This window comes from Bos mutus, chromosome 15 (genome assembly GCF_027580195.1).
Source record: "Bos mutus isolate GX-2022 chromosome 15, NWIPB_WYAK_1.1, whole genome shotgun sequence".
NCBI lineage: Eukaryota > Metazoa > Chordata > Mammalia > Artiodactyla > Bovidae > Bos > Bos mutus.
In genome coordinates, this window is record NC_091631.1 from 25,627,829 (window position 1) to 25,646,963 (window position 19,135).

Here is a 19,135-nt window from a genome sequence, read left to right on the forward strand (position 1 = left end):
AGCCTGGTCCCACCCTCCCCTGGGGGACCCCTCCCTGTGGCCCCTGCCTGCCCTCCATGTCATCCCCCACCCTCTGTGGGTGCGGATATCAGTGAAGGCCATGCAGGCCTCCTGTGAGAGCTCCTCGCTGCCCAGGATCTTCTTGAGCAGGGCCTGCTTGAGCGGCTCCCGCGTGTGGCTCCACAGCCGGTCCTTGCCGCGGGCCTTGGACACCATGACGCGGCTCAGTGTGTGCTTGGGTGGGGGCCTGCGGAGCACAGACAGTTGGCACCGACGGCCAGGTTATAACTCCAGCCCCATCCCACCCCGTGCAGGAGGCTGAGCATAGGGAACCAGCCCTGCGCTCCCCTGCTGTCCCCTGTGACCTGGGATGACTCACCAGCTCTGCCCAGGCCTTACTTTCTCAGCTGACAAATAGAGACACTAACAAGGCTGGCTGGGCCCCGGCCAGCCCTGCCTACCTCCCCAGCCTGCTCGCCCTGGCTCCTCTCTGCTCCCTCTGCTCAGGCCATGGCATGCATTGCCCATGGCACTCCTCCACCCAGCAGCCCAGACACCACTTGCCCCAGGAAGCCTCCTCTCCATCTCCACCCCTACCCAGCATCTCCATCACAACACCAGGCACACCGGACAACAGCTGCCTGCTTTCACGCCTGCCTCCCCACCAGGACTGTGAGTCCATGAGGCGAGAACAGGCTCACGTCCTGAGTGCCCAGGACTCCACCTAGGGCAGCATAGCCACAGGATCTCAAATGAAGGAAGGATAAGATGACACGACATGAGAAGGGTCACCTCGATAGACTGAAACTGCCCTCTGGCTCCCTCTGACCAGGCCCTTCTCACAGATGGGGGCACCACAATGTGACCCCACTACGCAGACCGGAGAGTAGCAGAAGCCTGTAGTTCCTCGCCTGTCTCCCTTTCCCCATCACCTGAAGTAGTCGTAGGAAAACTCCTCCAGTGTGTAGGGTTTGGCGCGCGCCTCGGGCTCTGCCGTTCGCAGCTGCAGGAGTCGGATAACATCCTGCCTCTGGTCGGGGGTCATGGTGACAAGGGCCTAGAGACCAAGAGACAGGAGCTGAAGTCAGCTCTCCAACTAGGGGCCCTGGATCAACATGGTAAAGCCCAGAGCCTTCTTGACTGGGGCTGGGGAAGACTGCCTTCTTGGGGGTGGGCCCTGGGCCTGTCTGACCCGGGAGCCCCTTTCTTTCTGGGGAATCTCTGACATTACCACTGCCTCCATCATGCTGGGCTTAAGACCCTTCCCTCAGTGCCCTGTCTGAACGAGGTGGGGTCATCAGAAAGCCTGGACAAGGCAGGGGACACAGTGTGAGAAGTGGCTCAGGAAACATCTGGAAAGCTGGGTTCCGAGTCCTCAGTGTTGGCTGGGGGGATGGGAAGGGAGATTCCAGAGGAGCCAGGGCCTGCCTTCCCAGCTCTGACCTCACTGCCTTTTTAGACAGGGCAAGCCCCATCCCCGTCCTCCCATCCCCTAGGCCACTCTCCTCTGATCCCCCAGCCGGGGCAGGTCCTCATCTGAAGCAGTTTCTAGGCTCCTCTCCACCTGGGACCAGTTTAATAGTTGCCCCAACTTTTAAGTTTGTGGTCCCCTGGATCATCTTCATAGAAGCTGCACAGCATGAATCTACAGTAATCCCCCACTCTTATTTTATGATGTGGGAATAAGACAAGGAGGGGCCAAGGAGCCTCCCATCCGTCTACCACCCCCAGCCAGCCACATACCACAATCTCCCTCGGTGGCATAGTGACAGTAGGCATGACATAAACGCAGTCAGTGGGGAAGTCCCCACGCTGCTTGGTCCTCTCGTTGATGCCGCTGGCCCAGCCCGAGTTCATCACCTGTTCGCCCGTGTCGTGGTCCAGGATGAGGAGGTCCCCCTTGGCGAAGCTGAGGAAGCCGGACTCCTCGCCCGCTGGAAGGCAGAGGTGGGCGGGGCCGCACGGGTGTCGGGGGAGGGGCAGAGAGGTCAGAGGTGGGTTGGAGCACCTTTATTTGGGTTGATGATCTATAAGCCGCTCCTCCCCACTGGAACTGAGGCCCTGTCCCTCTCAGGTCTGCTCAGGAGCCACCTTGCCACAACCCCCCACACAGACACAGTCGTTGGTCGAAAGCCTTCCATGGCTCCTCACTGTCCTAAAAGATATTCCTCGACAGGCTCACAAGGCCTATTGCTGGTGACTGTCTTTCTGACTTCCTCTGCCTCCGCCTTCTTGCCCCTTCCACCTTCCCTCACCCATTTCAGCCAAACCGATCTATCTGCAGTTCCCAGCCTCCAACCTGTGCTCTCCAGCCTCGGCTCTGTGATCCTCTCTGCCCCAAACATTCTGCTCACACAAATGTCCTCCCTGAACCCCAGGCTGCATGGGGGCCACTTCCCCCAACCCAGGTTCCCATAGCCTCTGAGCTTCCCAGGTCACTGCTCTGTCACAGGGACTGTCACGATCTGCTCCCACCCCTTCCCCACGACGGCAGGGCTGGGGTTCATCTCTTTCTCGAGCTCTGCCCAGGACCTCAAAGGCCTATGGACCAGGGATGCACGGTTTATAGTTGCTATTGCTGTCATCACTTGAAGATGGTATTTGGGGAACACTGAGGAGGAACCCCTGATCTCATGTGGAGAAGGTGGCAGGTGATAAGTATGTAGGATCAGGGGGAGGGAGGTTTCCCATGGGGCACAGATCAAAGGCACAGAGGTGAGCTGTTTGGTCCATTTGGCACAGCAGGTGTCTGGGGAAGGCAGAGTAACAGGCACTTGAGATTTTGAACATCAGGAGAAGGCCAGGGCATGCGATCTACCTAACACCCTGACCCAGGAACTGGCAGCTGGTGCCAGGAGCCACTCACCAGGGTTGGGGTTGTCCTGCAGGGCCACCACATACTTAGACCTCTTGCGGAGCCCCTCCAGGAAGGTGACCACCAGGTCACGGATGTCCTCAGCATTGCTGGAGGTGAAGGTGTACTCATCCCCCTTGATGGTGGCCAGCGTGAAGCTGGGGGCCGCCAACTTCGCTCCCCTGCATGACCAACACGGAGAACAGGGCCCCGTCGGGGTCAGTCCAGCACAGCCCAGGTCAGAGCAGCCCAGCGAGAGCAAGACACGGCACTCCCTGAAGGAGACCAAGGCCAGCCCAGTCAGGAGTGGCCTGACCAGAGAGAGGCCGGCCCAGCCAGGGTGACAAAGGGCCCCGGGAGCCAGAGCTCAGCCTGAGTCAGCCGTGGCTGGGCCAGAGTCATCCATGGTCTGGGGAGGCCTGCCTGGGGAGCTCATTTCCCTCTTGTTGTCTAATTCCTACTCACCCTTTAGGGCTCAGCCTATCTACCATTTCCTCCAGGAAGCCCTCCCACAGACCTCAGCACACTGGTCCCTACTTGAAAAATGGCTTATTTGATGTCCATCTCCCCTCTCAACTGCAGCTACAAGAGAACAAGGATTATCTTGGCACCACTGCATCCCAGGTGCTCGGTCAGAGCTGGACATGACTCAAGTCTGGCCCACATTGGACACAGCTCAGAGACACTCCTACAAGCCCCGGATGGGGGTGAGGCACTGCTGGGAAGAGTCCCTTGCAGGACCCACTCCCAACGCTGCTCCCATATGCATCGCGCTTCTCTGTTTACAAAGACTCCCATCAACTGTGGCATTTTTTCCTCACCACTCTTACTCTGTTATTGCAGGAAAGTTAGGACCTCCATTTGAGAGATGAGGACATGGAGGCGAGTCCCACTCAGGCCCCTGGGTGTCAGGCCAGCTCTTTTTGCACATGTTTGACTGTCCCTGACTGTTCTAACCACTGTTCTCAGCACAACCAGGAATGTGCCATAAAGACCCACCCCCCACCCTATTGGGAGGAAGGTGCCGGGGTCTGCAGGGCACAGCACATACTCTCAATCGTGTGCGAGCAGGACAGGCCACTGTGTGTCTCTGCATCTTGGTCATGTCCTCTGTGAGGTAGGGGCTTCCCTCCAAGGCCCCCATGACCTGCAGGAAAGACCTCGGAGCCCTCTCCTCCCCGCTCTGTCTGACTGTGTCTCCATCTGCCTGCTTCACTTCAGAAAGTGTTGAATCAGGACCCTGCACTTGAGTCCCACACCTGCCACTGGCCTTTGTGCGGCTCCGGACAAGTCCCCGCCCTGCACTAAAGCGGGGTGTGAGGGGCTAGACTGACCTACTGCTGGACACGGCCATGATCTCGGGGAAGGACAGCTCCAGAAGCACCTGCTCCTGCTCATCCACAAAGTAGACACCTGTCCAGTTGACCGCCACAATCACGTCGTTCTTGGGGAGGTTGGGGCCTGGGGCAGAGACAGGGGCACTGAGAGGGCGCCAGCCCAGGCCCAGGCCCAGCCCTTCCCAATCCTCGTAACCACCATGGAGATGGCCAGCGTGGGGTACACTGATGTCCATTTTACAGATGGGGGAACTGAGACTTAGAGAACACAACTTCCCCACAAGACAAAACCCCAGATGCAGTGGGAAGAGAGTGCTGGATTAAGGAACTGGGTTTGCACACTGTCCCTACCGCTGGTCTGCGCGACTTGGGACAAGGCCCTGAGAGCGGTGTGGTAGGATATGGAGGAGGTGGGTCACACTAACTGAGCCCCAAAGGTTCCCTCCAACCCGATATTTGGTGGTTCTGCAAAGCCAGCACCAGCACAGGGCCTGGTATGGAGCAGGTGCCTGATGCTGACGCCCAAGGATGACTAAGCAAATGGCCCATGTGGGTTTGTGACAGCTGCATCCACTCTCAACTTCATGGGGTCAGCCACCCTATTCTGTACACAGTAGGTGCTTTAATGACCACATTACTCAGTTGTTCCACCCAGTGTGTGGCTGAGCACCTACTAAGTGCCACAGAGCCCTACTGGACTGCAGAGAGGGAGGATCTGCTCAGCACACTGACCTGGGGACCAAGCAGCCATGCGAGCAGAAGGCTGGTTGACCGGGGAGTCTGGCCCAGGCCACTCTCCTCCCCTGGCTGTGAGCTGAAGCCCTCGAGGGAGGGACGGGAGGCAAGAGGGCTGGGGTTACCTGAGAACTTGTAGGCTTCATAAAACCTGGAGAAGAGCAAGGGCCACTTGAAGCGGGCATAGTTGACCACATCCTCTTTGACCTTCTGAGCATCAGTTCTCCTCTGGGCATAAATTCCCTGGAGGAGCACAGACAAGGACAGGGGAGAAAAGACATGGCACAAGCTCTGTCCCTGTCCCCAAAGCCAGAAGCGGGCCCTGGGCCACTATGTCCTTGTATGCACCCGGCCTCACCTCACCCCACCAGCCCACAGCATCCCCATCGCTCCGTCTTCCTCCAATTCCACCAACAGCAGTGAGCCATTGAGACACAAGGGCAGTGGGCAGGAGAGGTGTTTGGGGAACAAGAACATGAGTGGCTAAGTGTGGGGGAGCGGTGCCAGGCATGACCAAGAAGAGGGAGTGGGAAATGGGTGGGCAGGAGCCAGGTCATACAGAACTGTGGGTGAGGCCACCCATCGCTGCAAGGCTGGGCATTTAGGGGAAACTGACAGGTGAACCTGAGAGTTAGGAAGACAGCAGCGTGGAGAATGATTGGAGCCTGATGGGGGCAAGCGGCTGGGGGACAATCCAACACTTCCACAAGAAATGAATGCACCAGTGTTTTATTGTCTGAAAATATCCTGCTGCATTTTAACAAGCACTTGGTGGGACTGAAGTAGGACTGAAGTGATCAGAATGAACCTATAGTTTTTATCACCTACAAATACAAGCATGGATAAAGACACATGTGTGCCAGCACCTAAGCGGTTGCATTTCCATGCACTAAGAGGGCCCGGAAGCAGTGCCATCCCAGGAGCTGTGACAGGACTTCCCTGGTGGTCCAGTGGTTAAGAAGCCACCTTGCAATACAGGGGATTTAGGTTCGATCCCTGGTCAGGAAACTAAGATCCCACATGCCTCTGAGCAGCTAAGCCTCCAAGCCACGACTGCTGAGCCTGTGTGCCTTGGAGCCAGGGCACCACAACCAGAGAGTCCATGCGCTGCAAGGCAAGACCCACGTGACGTAACCAAGATCCCGTGTGCTGCAGCTAAGACCGGATGCGACCAAATAAGGAAAAAAGAAAAGAAAACCCAGGAGTTGTGAGTATTCAGGAATAAGGGGCTCAGTGTCGCAAGTCTAATCTCCAATAGCTCAGAAAAAATAACGGGTATGTGTGCTGAGAAAGTCACAGCAGCAGTGGGACAACGTTAACAAGTGGTGAATCTGGGTGAGGTGTATACTGTACACAGCAGGTCCAGTTTTTTTAACCCACAACTTTCTCATAAGCTTGAAATTATCTCAAAATAAAACATGGGTACCCCTCTGACCCTAATAATCACACTAATTCTCTATCCACCATACAAGGGGTCTGGCCCAGAGCTCTGGGCTGCACAGGCCAGGCACTACAGTCCGGCAGAGACCCAGTGAGCTCGGTCATGGGCTCCGGGAGGGCAGAGAGCACACCTGTTTTGCCCACAGCTGAGTCTCCAGGGTCTGCTGTGGTGCCCAACACACGGCAAGCACCCAAAATGAAAGGAATTCATGAACAGCAGCACCCAACCCAGAACAGGCCACATGTCACATGCACCTTGGTGGTGGCCACCGAGGACCCGGGGAAGGCAGAAGAGCCAAGGTGGGGACGGAGGCTGGAGCTGCTGGGAGACAGAATGGATGGGCTTCAGCAGCTGACCCGGAATGAGAGGTGAGGGAAAGGAGGTTGCAGGAGGGGGTGGGAAGGAGAAATGCATCTCTTCTGGGGGCACTGAGGACAGGGAGGTCCTCGGGGGTGAGCCAGGCCTAGAAGCAGAGAGGGTGCCAGGAGCGTTCGGGTACAGGTGGAGATTTGTGGGCAGCTCACCAGGGAAGGCAGAGCTCAGGGGGAGACACGCGGGGCTCCCGGGTTAGGAAAGAGGCCTCATGGGGAAGGGGATGAGACACACTGATCTTGGAGCCCTTGACACCTTGTGTGCAAAGATGATTCTGCTCTTATACAACCAGGGCCTGGAGATGGGGGTGGGGGGGTGGCCTATGGACCCCTCCAGCAGCCAGGGTCCTCCCACCCTACAAGGCCTCCCCTGCCCTACTTGGGGTGGGTCTGTTAGTTTAGAACAGAGCTACTCAGGGCTGGTTATGGACCTGGGGCCTCAAGTAAGAGGCAGAGGGAGGCCTGTACCTCGAATTCCCCAGGCAGGAAGTTGAGCCAGAGCTCTTCCAGGGAGAAAGGAGGTGCACCTCCTAGAAGCTTCTCTAATGTGCAACCACCCTCCTGACCTGCAGGGCTAGTAAGAGCACAGGACTGGATTTAATCCATCTGTGTCCCTGGCGTCCAGCCCAGAGGGCACAAAACTCCAGTGAACCGATGTCCACAGTGGAGAAAGGCTGCTGGCAGCCAGGAAGTCAAGGTGCCATCCTGTCCCCCCATCCCATGGATAGACAGATGTCAGGTAAGAGCCGTGACCCCTTTGAGTTCTCAGGTCCCTACCCCTCATCCAGGTTACCATAAAGCCCTCCCTTCGAAACCCCAGCCCTCTGACCTTCTTGTGGGCCGCAATGGCCAGCTGGGCCCACTTCTCCAGCGTCCTCAGTGGCGTGATCTCGCGGTCAGGGATGTAGGTGGGAACGAGGTTCAGCAGGCGCTCCAGGATCATTTCGGAGCCATAGTCCACGAAGTACTGCTGGGAGGCCAGTTCAGCCAGGTCATCCTCCTAGGTAGGGGGAGAGCTCATCAAAACAAGCTCTGGGAAGCTGTTCCAGGCCACCAAGCCTCCTGTACTTTCAGACCCAGCCTTGGGGACTCTGTGCTCTGCCTAACTCACCAGGAGCTCCCATCTGCTTGGTGGAACCATGAGCAGCCCAAGGGCAGGGTCCCATGTGCCTGCTCCTGGGCCCCCACCTCAGCACCAGCACAGAGCTGGACTATGCCCAAGGGCACATGAGCTGACCCAGAGGGACCAGCCAGCCCATCAGTACTGGGTCAGCCACTACATTCTCAGCCTGGTGAGAAGGTCCTTCCCTGGAGAATAGGAGGCCTGGGTATGAGACTGTCAGAGGTGGGTGGATGTATCACCATGACTACCTCCATCACCACCGCGACACTACCTGGGGATAGTCAAGGTACTGAGCAACCACTGGGCTATACTACAGAGGCTGCGGAGTGCCAGATGGGCACTAAGCATTTGCCCCTTTTCTGCCTAAGCCCGGTGCATGGCAGCCCCAGAGATGCCTGCCCGGGGCTCCCTTGGGCTCTGGAAGCAGGAGTGATAGAGAAAGACTCTTGGGCACCTTGAAGACAGTAGTTTTCCAACCAGCTTAAAGTATTTCAAAGTTTTAGCCACTGATATGGCTATACTAATATATTCTACTTGAATATCAGTTCACCAACACCAAAACCATTATTACCCCACCACCACCCTCACCACCATCATCATCACTACCCTTACCATCACCTGCACCATCACTACCTCCACCATTGCTGCCTCTGCTGCCAACACATCCCTTCATTTCCATCCTCATTCCTCCATCTAATCACCAGCAGAACCATAAATGTCATAAAACCATCAAAAACAAAGCACCCACGTCAGTCCTGTCCTCAGAGATAAAAGGATACATGTTTGCAAACTCTGCTGTAAATGAGTGGATCTCTTACTCCTTTAGAGAAGTTTCTAGAGTAATTCAGAACAATACAGCAAGATGCACAGAATAAGATGGTAGACTGAAAGGACCTGAGCTCACCTTCTCTCATGAAAACACCAAAACCACAACTAACACTGGAAAATCATCAACAAAAAAGGACTGGAACCTACCAGAAAAGATACTCTACTTCCAAAGACAAAGAAGAAGCCACAATGAGACAGTAGGAAGGGTGCATTCCCCATAAAATCAAATCCCATATATTCTGGGTGGGCAACCACAAACTGGAAAATAATTACATTGCAGAAGCTTTTCCACAGGAGTGAGAGTTCTGAGTCTCATATCAGGCTCCCCAGTGTGGGGGTCTGACGAAGGGAGGAAAAGCCCCCAGAGCATTTGGCTTTGAAGGCCACCTGGGCTTAACTGCAGGAATTTTACAGGACTGGGAGAAACAGAGACTCCAGTCTCAGAGGGTGCAAACAAGGTTTCACATGCACTTGGACCCAGGACAAAGCAGCAGCTCCATAGGAGCCTGCAGGTCTTGGAGGGTCTCCTGGAGAGGTAGGGGGGAAAACTATGGCTCACTGTGAGGACAAGTACACTTGTGGGGGAGGGAATACCCAGAGTATTCTTTGGCATAGAGTTGTCCTGGAGGCCACAATTTTGACATCAACTCAAAATGGATTAAAGATCTCAACATAAGACCAGAAACTATAAAACTCCTAGAGGAGAACATAGGCAAAACACTCTCTGACATACATCACAGCAGGATCCTCTATGACCCACCTCCCAGAATATTGGAAATAAAAGCAAAAATAAACAAATGGGACCTGATTAAACTTAAAAGCTTCTGCACATCAAAGGAAACTATTAGCAAGGTGAAAAGACAGCCTTCAGAATGGGAGAAAATAATAGCAAATGAAGCAACCGACAAACAACTAATCTCAAAAATATACAAGCAACTCCTACAGCTCAACTCCAGAAAAATAAATGACCCAATCAAAAAATGGGCCAAAGATCTAAATAGACATTTCTCCAAAGAAGACATACAGATGGCTAACAAACACATGAAAAGATGCTCAACATCACTCATTATCAGAGAAATGCAAATCAAAACCACTATGAGATACCATTTCACACCAGTCAGAATGGCTGCGATCCAAAAGTCTACAAATAATAAATGCTGGAGAGGGTGTGGAGAAAAGGGAACCCTCTTACACTGTTGGTGGGAATGCAAACTAGTACAGCCACTATGGAGAACAGTGTGGAGATTCCTTGGAAAACTGGAAATAGAACTGCCTTATGATCCAGCAATTCCACTGCTGGGCATACACACTGAGGAAACCAGAAGGGAAAGAGACACGTGTACCCCAATGTTCATCACAGCACTGTTTATAATAGCCAGGACATGGAAGCAACTTAGATGCCCATCAGCAGATGAATGGATAAGAAAGCTGTGGTACATATACACAATGGAGTATTACTCAGCCATTAAAAAGAATACATTTGAATCAGTTCTAATGAGGTGGATGAAACTGGAGCCTATTATACAGAGTGAAGTAAGCCAGAAGGAAAAACACCAATACAGTATACTAACGCATATATATGGAATTTAGAAAGATGGTAACGATAACCCTGTATACGAGATAGCAAAAGAGACACTGATGTATAGAACAGGCTTATGGACTCTGTGGGAGAGGGAGAGGGTGGGAAGATTTGGGAGAATGGCATTGAAACATGTGAAATGTCATGTATGAAACGAGATGCCAGTCCAGGTTCAATGCACGATGCTGGATGCTTGGGGCTGGTGCACTGGGATGACCCAGAGGGATGGTATGGGGAGGGAGGAGGGAGGAGGGTTCAGGATGGGGAACACATGAGAAATAAAGGAATAAAAAATTAAAAAAAAAAAAAAAGATGTGGCCCCACTCAACAGCCAAAGGCGCCAATGCTGTGATGCACCAGGACAAACAACCAAAAGGACAGGAACACAGCCCCATCACACAGCAGACAGCAGCTTAAAGTCTTCCTGAGCCCACAGCCTTCTCTTAAATACACCCTTGACACAGCCTTGCCCACCAGAGGGACAAGATCCAGCTCTAGCCACCAGTGAGCAGGCACCAGTCCGTCACACCAGGAAGCCTGCACAAGCCTCTTAGACTACCCTGTCCACCAAAGGGCAGACACCAAAAGCAAGAGGAACTATAATCCTGCAGCCTGTGGGACTGCAAACATAGAAAGACAAATTGAGACAGCAGAAGAATATGTTCCAGATGAAGGAACAAAGATAAAACACAGAAGAACAACTAAGTGAAGGGAAGACAGACAACCTACCTGAAAAAGAATTCAAAGTAATGATGATAAAGATGATCAAAGATCTCAGAAAAAGAATGAAGGCATAGACTGAGAAGATAAAATAAATGTTTAACAAAGAGCTAGAAAATTTAAAGAAAATTAGAGATGAACAATAACCGAAATGAAAAATACACTAGGAGGAAAAATAGAATGAGGCAGAAGAAAGGATAAGTGAGCCAGGAGACATAAAGGTGAAAATCACTGCCATAGAACAAAAAGAATACAGAAAAAAAAATGAAATGAGGATAGTTTAAGAGACCTCTAAGAAAACATTAAACACACTAACATTCACATTATACAGGTCACAGAAGAAGAAGAGGGAGAGAAAGGGCTGAGAACATATTTGAAGAGATAACAGGTGGAAACTTCCCAAATACAGGAAAGGAAACAGCCACCCAAGTCCAGGAAGCAAAAAGTCCCACACAGGATAACTTCAAGGAAGAACATGCTGATACATATTAATATACTGACAAAAATTGAAGACAAAAAGAAAATATTAAAAGCAACAAGGGAAAAGCAGCATAGGAATATCTGTAATGTTATCAGATGATTTTTCAGCAGAAACTCTGCAGGCCAGAAGGGAGTGACACAATATATTTAAAGTGATGAAATGGAAAAACCTACAAACAAGAATACCCAACAAGGCTCTCATTCAGATTCAATGGAGAAATCAAAAGCTTTACAGACAAGTAGAAGCTAGGAGAATTCAGCACCACCAGACTAACTTTGAAACAAATGCTAAAGAAACTTCTCTAGACAGAAAAGTCTACAACTAGAAACAAGAAAATAACGAATGGGAAAGCTCACTGGTAAAAGCAAACATGCAGTAAAGGCAGGAAATCATTTACACACAAAGATGATATCAAACTCAGCAATTGTGAGAAGAGGGTACAAATGCAGGATATTAGAAATGTATTTGAAATTAAGCGACCAGCAACTTAAAATAGTCTTGGATACATGTAGACTGCTATATTGAAACTTCATGGTAACCACAAGCCAAAAATCTACAATAGATACACACACAAAAAAGAAAAAGGAATCCAAACACAACACTAAATATAGTCATCAAATCACAAGAGGAGAGAACAAAAAAGGAAGAGAAGAAGCAAGAACTACAAAAACAATCCCAAAACAATTAACAAAATGGCAGTAAGAACATGCGTAAGTGAGTGCTAAGTCACTTCAGTTGTGTCTAACTCTTTGCGACACTATGGGCTGTAGCCTGCCAAGCTCCTCTGCCCATGGGATTCTTCAGGCAAGAATACTGAAATGGGTTGCCATGCTCTCCTCCAGGGGATCTTCCCAACCCAGAGACTGAACCAGTGTCTCTTACATCTCCTGCATTGTCAGACAGGTTCCTTACCACTATCGCCACCTGGCAAGCCCCAATAAGAGCATACATATTGGTAATTACCTTAAAGGAAAATGAATTAAATGCGGTAACCAAAAGACATACACTAGCTGAATGGATACAAAACCAAGACCCATGTATATTCTGTCTACAAGAAACCCACTTCAGATGTAGGGACATACACAGACTGAAAGTGAGGGGATGAAAAAACACATTCCATGTAAATAGACATCAAAAGAAAGCTGGAGTAGTAACACTCCTATTAGACAAAATAGGCTTTAAAATAAAGACTGTTATAAAGACAAAGGAGGACACTATATAATGACCAAGGAATCAATCCAAGAAGAAACTACTATAAATATATAATGGACCCAACATAGGGGCACCTCAATATATAAGGCAAATGCTAACAGCCATAAAAGAATGTATTGACAGTAACACAATAATAGTGGAGGACTTTAACACCCTGTTTACATCAATGGACAGATCATCCAGACAGGAAATCAATAAACAAACACAGGTCTTAAACGACACATTAGACCAGGTGGACTTAACTGATATTTATAAAGCATTTCACCCAAAAGCAGCAAATGCACATTCTTTTCAAGTGTAGACAGAACATTCTCCAGAGTAGATCACATGCTGGGCCATAAAGCTAGCCTTAATAAATAAAAAGTGAAATCACATCAAGCATCTTTTCTGACCATAAAGCTATGAAATTAGAAATCAGCAACAAGAAAAAAAATTGTACAGAAAACACAAACACATGGAGGATAAACATGCTACTAAATAATCAATGGAGAAATCAAAGGGGAAATCAGAAAATTCCTAGAGACAAATGAAAACAAAAACATGATAATCCAAAACCTGTGAAATGCAGCAAAGCTGTTCTAAGAGGGAAGTTCATACAATACAATCTTATATCACACAAGAAGAAAAATCTCAAATAAACAATCTAACATTACACCAAAGCAACTAGAGAAAGAAGAACAAACAGAGCCCAAAGTTAGTAGAAGGAAGAAAATCATAAAGATTAGAAATAGATGAAATAGAGACAAAGAAAATAATCCCAAAGATCAATGAAACTAAAAGCTGCTTCTTCAAAAAGATTAGACTGATAAACCTTTAGCCAGACTCATCAAGAAAAAAAGGGAGAGGGGGCAAATCAATAAAATTGGAAATGAAAAAGGAGAAATTACAATACCACAGAAATACAAAGGATTCTGATACTACTACAAGCAACTATATAACAATAAAATGGACAATCTAGAGGAAATGGATAAATTCTTAGAGACGTACAATCTTCCAGAACTGAACCTAGAAGAAATAGAAAATACAAACAGACCAATCACAAGTACTGACATTGAAACTGTGATTTAAAAACTTCAAACAAACAAAACATCTAGGACCAGATGCCTTCACAGACTAATTCTATCAAATATTTAGAGAAGGATTAACATCTATATTTCTGAAACTGTTTCAAAAAATTCCAGAACAACACTCCCAAACTCATTCTATGAGGCCACCATCACCCTGATACCAAAACCAGACAAAGATATCACCAAAAAAAAAAAAAGAAAATCACTGATGAACACAGACAGAAAAACCCTCAACAAAATACAAGCAAACCAAATCCAACACTACAGTCAAAGGATCATACACCATGATCAAGTGAGATTTATCCCAGGGATGCAAAAATTCTTCAATATTGGCAAATCAATATGATCAACCTAATACATGCAGAAAACTGAAGAATAAAAACAATACGATCAACCTCATACAAGCAGAAAAAGCTTTTGACAGAATTCAACAACCATATGTGATAAAAATTCTCCAAAAAGTGGGCATGGAGAGAAACTAACTCAACATAACAAAGGCCATATATGACAAAACCACATCTAACATCCTTCACCATGGTGAAAAACTGAAGGTATTTCCTTTAAGACCAAAAACAAGAGAAGGATGTCCACTCTTGCCCCTTTTATTCAATGTAGTTTCGGAAGTTGTAGCCATGTCAATCAGAGAAGAAATAAAAGGAAATAAAAGGAATAAAAGAAATCCAAATTGAAAAAGAAATAAAATAGTCGCTGTTTTCATATGGTATGATACTATACAGTAAGTCCCCTACATACGAACCTTCAGGTTGTGAACTTTCAAAGGTGTAAACATGTTGCATGTCCAGGCACATAAGTCAGTTCATGTATCTGGCATACATTGTCACATGTGTGCACCCTCTCCAAGTAGCCCGCTGTGCTTTTGTGTACTTTACTGCACAGTACTGTATAGAGTACTGCTGCTGCTGCTAAGTCGCTTCAGTCGTGTCCAACTCTGCTCGACCCCATAGACAGCAGCCCACCAGGCTCCCCCGTCCCTGGGATTCTCCAGGCAAGAACACTGGAGTGGGTTGCCATTTCCTTCTCCAATGCATGAAAGTGAAAAGTGAAAGTGAAGTCGCTCAGTCGTGTCCAACCCTCAGCAACCCCATGGACTGCAGCCTACCAGGCTCCTCCGTCCATGGGATTTTCCAGGCAGGAGTACTGGAGTGGGGTGCCATCGCCTTCTCCAGTATAGAGTACACTAGTACATTGTCTTTATTTCAAGCTAGATCTGCAAGAGGATGACTTCATTGAACTCCTTGCTATGCAACACAAGGAGTTTACTAATGAAGACCTGATGGAACTGGAGGCTCAGACACAGGACAAAGAGAGACGAGAGGAAGAAGTAACCAAACAGATTCACGACACAGGAATGGCAAGATCTTCTGGATTTGAGGAGGCACTACCAGTTTTGAGGCACAGAACCTAAGCACAGAACAGTGCACGAAGCTTGCAGCTGCTGTGTAGAATGCCATCCAGGGCCACTGTGTCATGATGATGAGAAAAAAACAGCTTCTACCCAGACATCGCTGGATCATTTTTTCAAGAGGGTAGATAGAACTGAATCCAGCAAGGAGCCAGAACCTGTGCCGTCAGTGTCAGACATAAGTGAGACTGCAGCTTGCCCTCCATCTCCTAGTGCTGGTGATCCTTCAGCTCTACCATCTCCTGCCTCCTCTCCCTCCTCCAGTCAATAACCTTCTTGCCTATTTACTCAATTCCAGCCTCTCTATGCCAGGGGTTGTACTGTACTTTGAAGGTACTACATGCAAGATTAGAAATGTTTTATTTTGCTGTCTTTTATGGATTATTTGTGTGCAAAGTACTATAAGACTATTATAGTATAGTACTATATAGCTGATTATGTTAGTTGGATACCTAGGATAACTGTCAGACATAAAACAATTAGACTCATGGATGCACTCTCAGAAAAGAACTCGTTCAAATGTAGGGGACCTACTGTACATGGAAAATCCTAAAGATGCTACCAGAAAACTACTAGAGCTCATGAATGAACTTGGTAAATTTTCAGACTACAAAATTAATATGCAGAAATATCTTGCATTTCTATACACTAACAACAAAAATCAGAAAGAGAAATTAAGGAAACAATCCCATTTACCATCACATCAAAAACAATAAAATACCTAGGAATAGACCTCTGTAAGAAGGCAAAAACCCTGTACTCTGAAAACTGTAAGATGTTGATGAAAGAAACTGAAGGTGACATAAACAGATGGAAAGATATACCATGTTCTTACATTAGAAGAGTCAATATTGTCAAAATGTCTGTACTGTCCAAGGCAATCTATGGATTCAGTGCAATCCCTCTCAAATTACCAATGGCATTTTTCACAGAACTAAAATAAAAACCTTTAAAATCTGTAGAGAGACACAAAAGAACCCGAATAGCCAAAGCAATCTTGAGAAAAAAGAAAATGGAACTGGAGGAATCAGGCTGTCTGACTTCAGACTATTTACTACAAAGCTACAGTCAAACAGTAGGGTACTGGCACACAAGTAGAAATATAGATCAATGGAACATAATAGAAAGTCCAGAAATAAGCCCAGGCACCTATGGTCAACTAATGTGTGACAAAGGAGGCAAAACTATACAATGGAGAAAAGACAGTCTCTTCAATAAATGGTGTTGGGAAAGCTGGACAGCTCCATGTAAAAGAATGAAATTAGAACATTCTCTAATACCATACACAAATGTAAGCTCAAAATGGATTAAAGACCTAAATGTAAGACTGGATACTATAAAACTCTTGGAGGAAAAGATAGGCAGAACATTCTGTGACATAAATTGCAGCAATATCTTTTCCAATCCATCTCCTAGAGTAGTGAAAATAAAAACAAAAATAAACATGTAGGAAATTCAAATGCTTTTGCACAGCAAAGGAAATCACCAACAAAACAAACAGATAACAGAGAACGGGAGAAAATATTTGCAAACAATGCAAACAACAAGGAATTAATCTCCAATATGTACAAACAACTCACGGAACTCAGTAGCAAACAAACAACCTAATCAAAAAATGGGCAGACGATCTAAATAGACATTTCTCCAAAGACATACAGATGGTCAAAAAGCACATGAAAGATGGTAAATATCACTAATTATATCAGAGAAATGCAAACCAAAACTATAATGAAGTATCACCTCACACCCAATCAGAAAGGTCATATTCAAAAAGTCTACAAATAATAAATGCTGGCGAGGATATGGAGAAAAAGGAACCCTCCTACACTGCTGATGGGAATGTAAATTTGGCATAGCTATTGAACAACTAAGCAAACACACTATGGAAACAGTATGACAGGTCTTTTAAAAACTAAAAATAGAACTACCATGTGATCTAGCAATCTCACTCCTGGGCATATATCCAGAGAAAACCATACTTTGAAAAGATATATGTGCCCCAGTGTTCACTGCAGTGCTGTTTATAATAGCCAAGACATGGAAGCAACCTAAATGTCCACCGAAAGAGAAATGGATAAAAAATATGTCGTGAAAGTGAAAGTGTTAGTCGCTCAGTCATGTCTCACTCTCTACAACCCCATGGACTGTAGCCCGCCAGGCTCCTCTGTCCATGGAATTCTTCAGGCAAGAATACTGGAGTGGGTAGCCATTCCCTTTTCCAGGGGATCTTCCCAACCCAGGGATCGAACCCAGGTCTCCCACACTGCAGGCAGATTCTTCACCATCTGAGCCACCAGAGAAGCCCAAGAATATGTCACGCATATATATACACAAAAGAATATTGTTGCTGTTTAGTTGCTAAGTTGTGTCCGACTCTTTTGCAACCCCATGGACTGTAGCCCACCAGGATCCTCTGTCCATGGGATTTCCCAGGTAAGAATACTGGAGTGGATTGCCATTTGTTTCTTCAGGGGATCTTCCCAAACCAGGAATTGAACACATGTCTCCTGCTTGTCAGGTGGATTCTTTACCACTGAGCCATCTGGAAAGCCCCACAATAGAATATTACTCAACCATTAAAAAGAATGAAATAATGCCATTTGCAGCAACATGGATGAACCAAGAGATTATCATACTAAGTAAAGTAAATCAATGAAAGACAAATATCATATGATATCTCTTATATGTGGAATCTAAGAAAAATTATACAAATGAACTTATTTACAAAACAGAAAAAGAGACACTGACTTCAAAAACAAATTTCAGGTTACCAAAGAGGAAAAGAGTATGGGATAAATTTGGAGGTTGGGGTTAACATATATACACTACTACATGTATTAATAAAATAGATAATCAATAAGGATCTACTATATAGCACAGGGAATTCTATCAATACTCTGTAATAAGCTATATGGGAAAAGAATCCAAAGAAGAATGAATATATGTTTACATATAACTAAATCACTTTGCTGTAAACCTGAATCTAACACAACATTGTAAATCAAATATACTCCAATATAAATAAATAAGTAAATAAAATGATTTGATAGAGATTTTTTTAAAAAAGAACAATACAGCAAGTTGTGAAGCACGTACTCTGCACCATGCAGTCACTGCAGCAGGGCAGGAACACCTCCCACAGGCAGAATTCAGGCTATTCTTCAAAGCCCTCGCTCTGTTGTGCCATGCTCAGTCACTTCAGTCACGTCTGACCCTGTGGACTGTAGCCTGCCAGGCTTCCCTGTCTGTCACTATCTCCCAGAGCTTGCTCAAACTCATGTCCATTGAATCAGTGATGCCATCCAACCATCTCGTCCTCTGTCGCCCCCTTCTCCTCCTGCCTTCACTCTTTCCCAGCCTACGGGGTTGGTGTTAAATCTAAGAGGAGCCTAGATGACACCCCACCTCCATGTGGCTAACCTTCCCATTCACTGATGGTGAGTCAGGGATAGCAACACTCAGCCAAATTCAGCAAACAGGCAACTAAGAACCAAGCAAGCTCAGCCAGAAGATCAGCTCTCACTCACCTTCTCACACCTGTACTCCCCAAACTTGACCCCTCGCACCACCTGCTGGTAGATGAGGTTAGTGGCCACATTGTCTTCTGAGGGGTTGTGCCAGGGCGTGAAGACCTCCTTGCGGAAGAAGAGCCTCCACGGGGCGTTGCGCTCCTGGGCACCCTGCTCCTTGGCGTACTGTTCACATTGGGAGATAGCGTCCATGACGTGGTCGCTGCCACTGCCCAGGGAGGACACCTGCGGGCACAGGGTTAGAGGTCACCCAGCGGAAGGGTGAGCAGGCGGGGAAGGACTGCAAGGAGCCATCAACTGCGCCAACTGTTCTGGTTCAGATGGAAAACCAAGGCTCAGGGCAAGGAGGGGTCTGCCCAGGTCACCCAGGAGGCAGACCAGCCAAGGGGAACCCTGGATCCCACCACGGGCGCTGAGCTGGCACAGCAACCAAG

The 19,135-nt window shown here is 47.8% G+C and overlaps 1 protein-coding gene across 5 annotated transcripts in view; it reads right to left on the reverse strand.

The window, feature by feature from the left end:
• Positions 1 to 19,135, reverse strand: part of MYO7A (myosin VIIA) — a 112,241-nt gene that overhangs the window by 22,297 nt on the left and 70,809 nt on the right. For 3 of the 5 annotated variants that reach the window (XR_011467021.1, XR_011467022.1, XM_070383653.1), the window contains exons 31-38: positions 18,699 to 18,926; positions 7,568 to 7,738; positions 5,052 to 5,169; positions 4,189 to 4,315; positions 2,867 to 3,129; positions 1,744 to 1,934; positions 933 to 1,057; positions 90 to 247 (exon numbers count right to left, since the gene is read on the reverse strand). Coding sequence is in view for 3 of the 5 variants with exons in the window: in XM_070383653.1 (XP_070239754.1) it covers positions 90 to 247; positions 933 to 1,057; positions 1,744 to 1,934; positions 2,867 to 3,129; positions 4,189 to 4,315; positions 5,052 to 5,169; positions 7,568 to 7,738; positions 18,699 to 18,926 (1,381 nt within the window). In the remaining 2 variants the exon portion in view is untranslated. The remainder of the gene's footprint in view (positions 1 to 89; positions 248 to 932; positions 1,058 to 1,743; positions 1,935 to 2,866; positions 3,130 to 4,188; positions 4,316 to 5,051; positions 5,170 to 7,567; positions 7,739 to 18,698; positions 18,927 to 19,135) is intronic. The other 2 variants (XM_070383655.1, XM_070383654.1) reach the window with 2 other exon arrangements.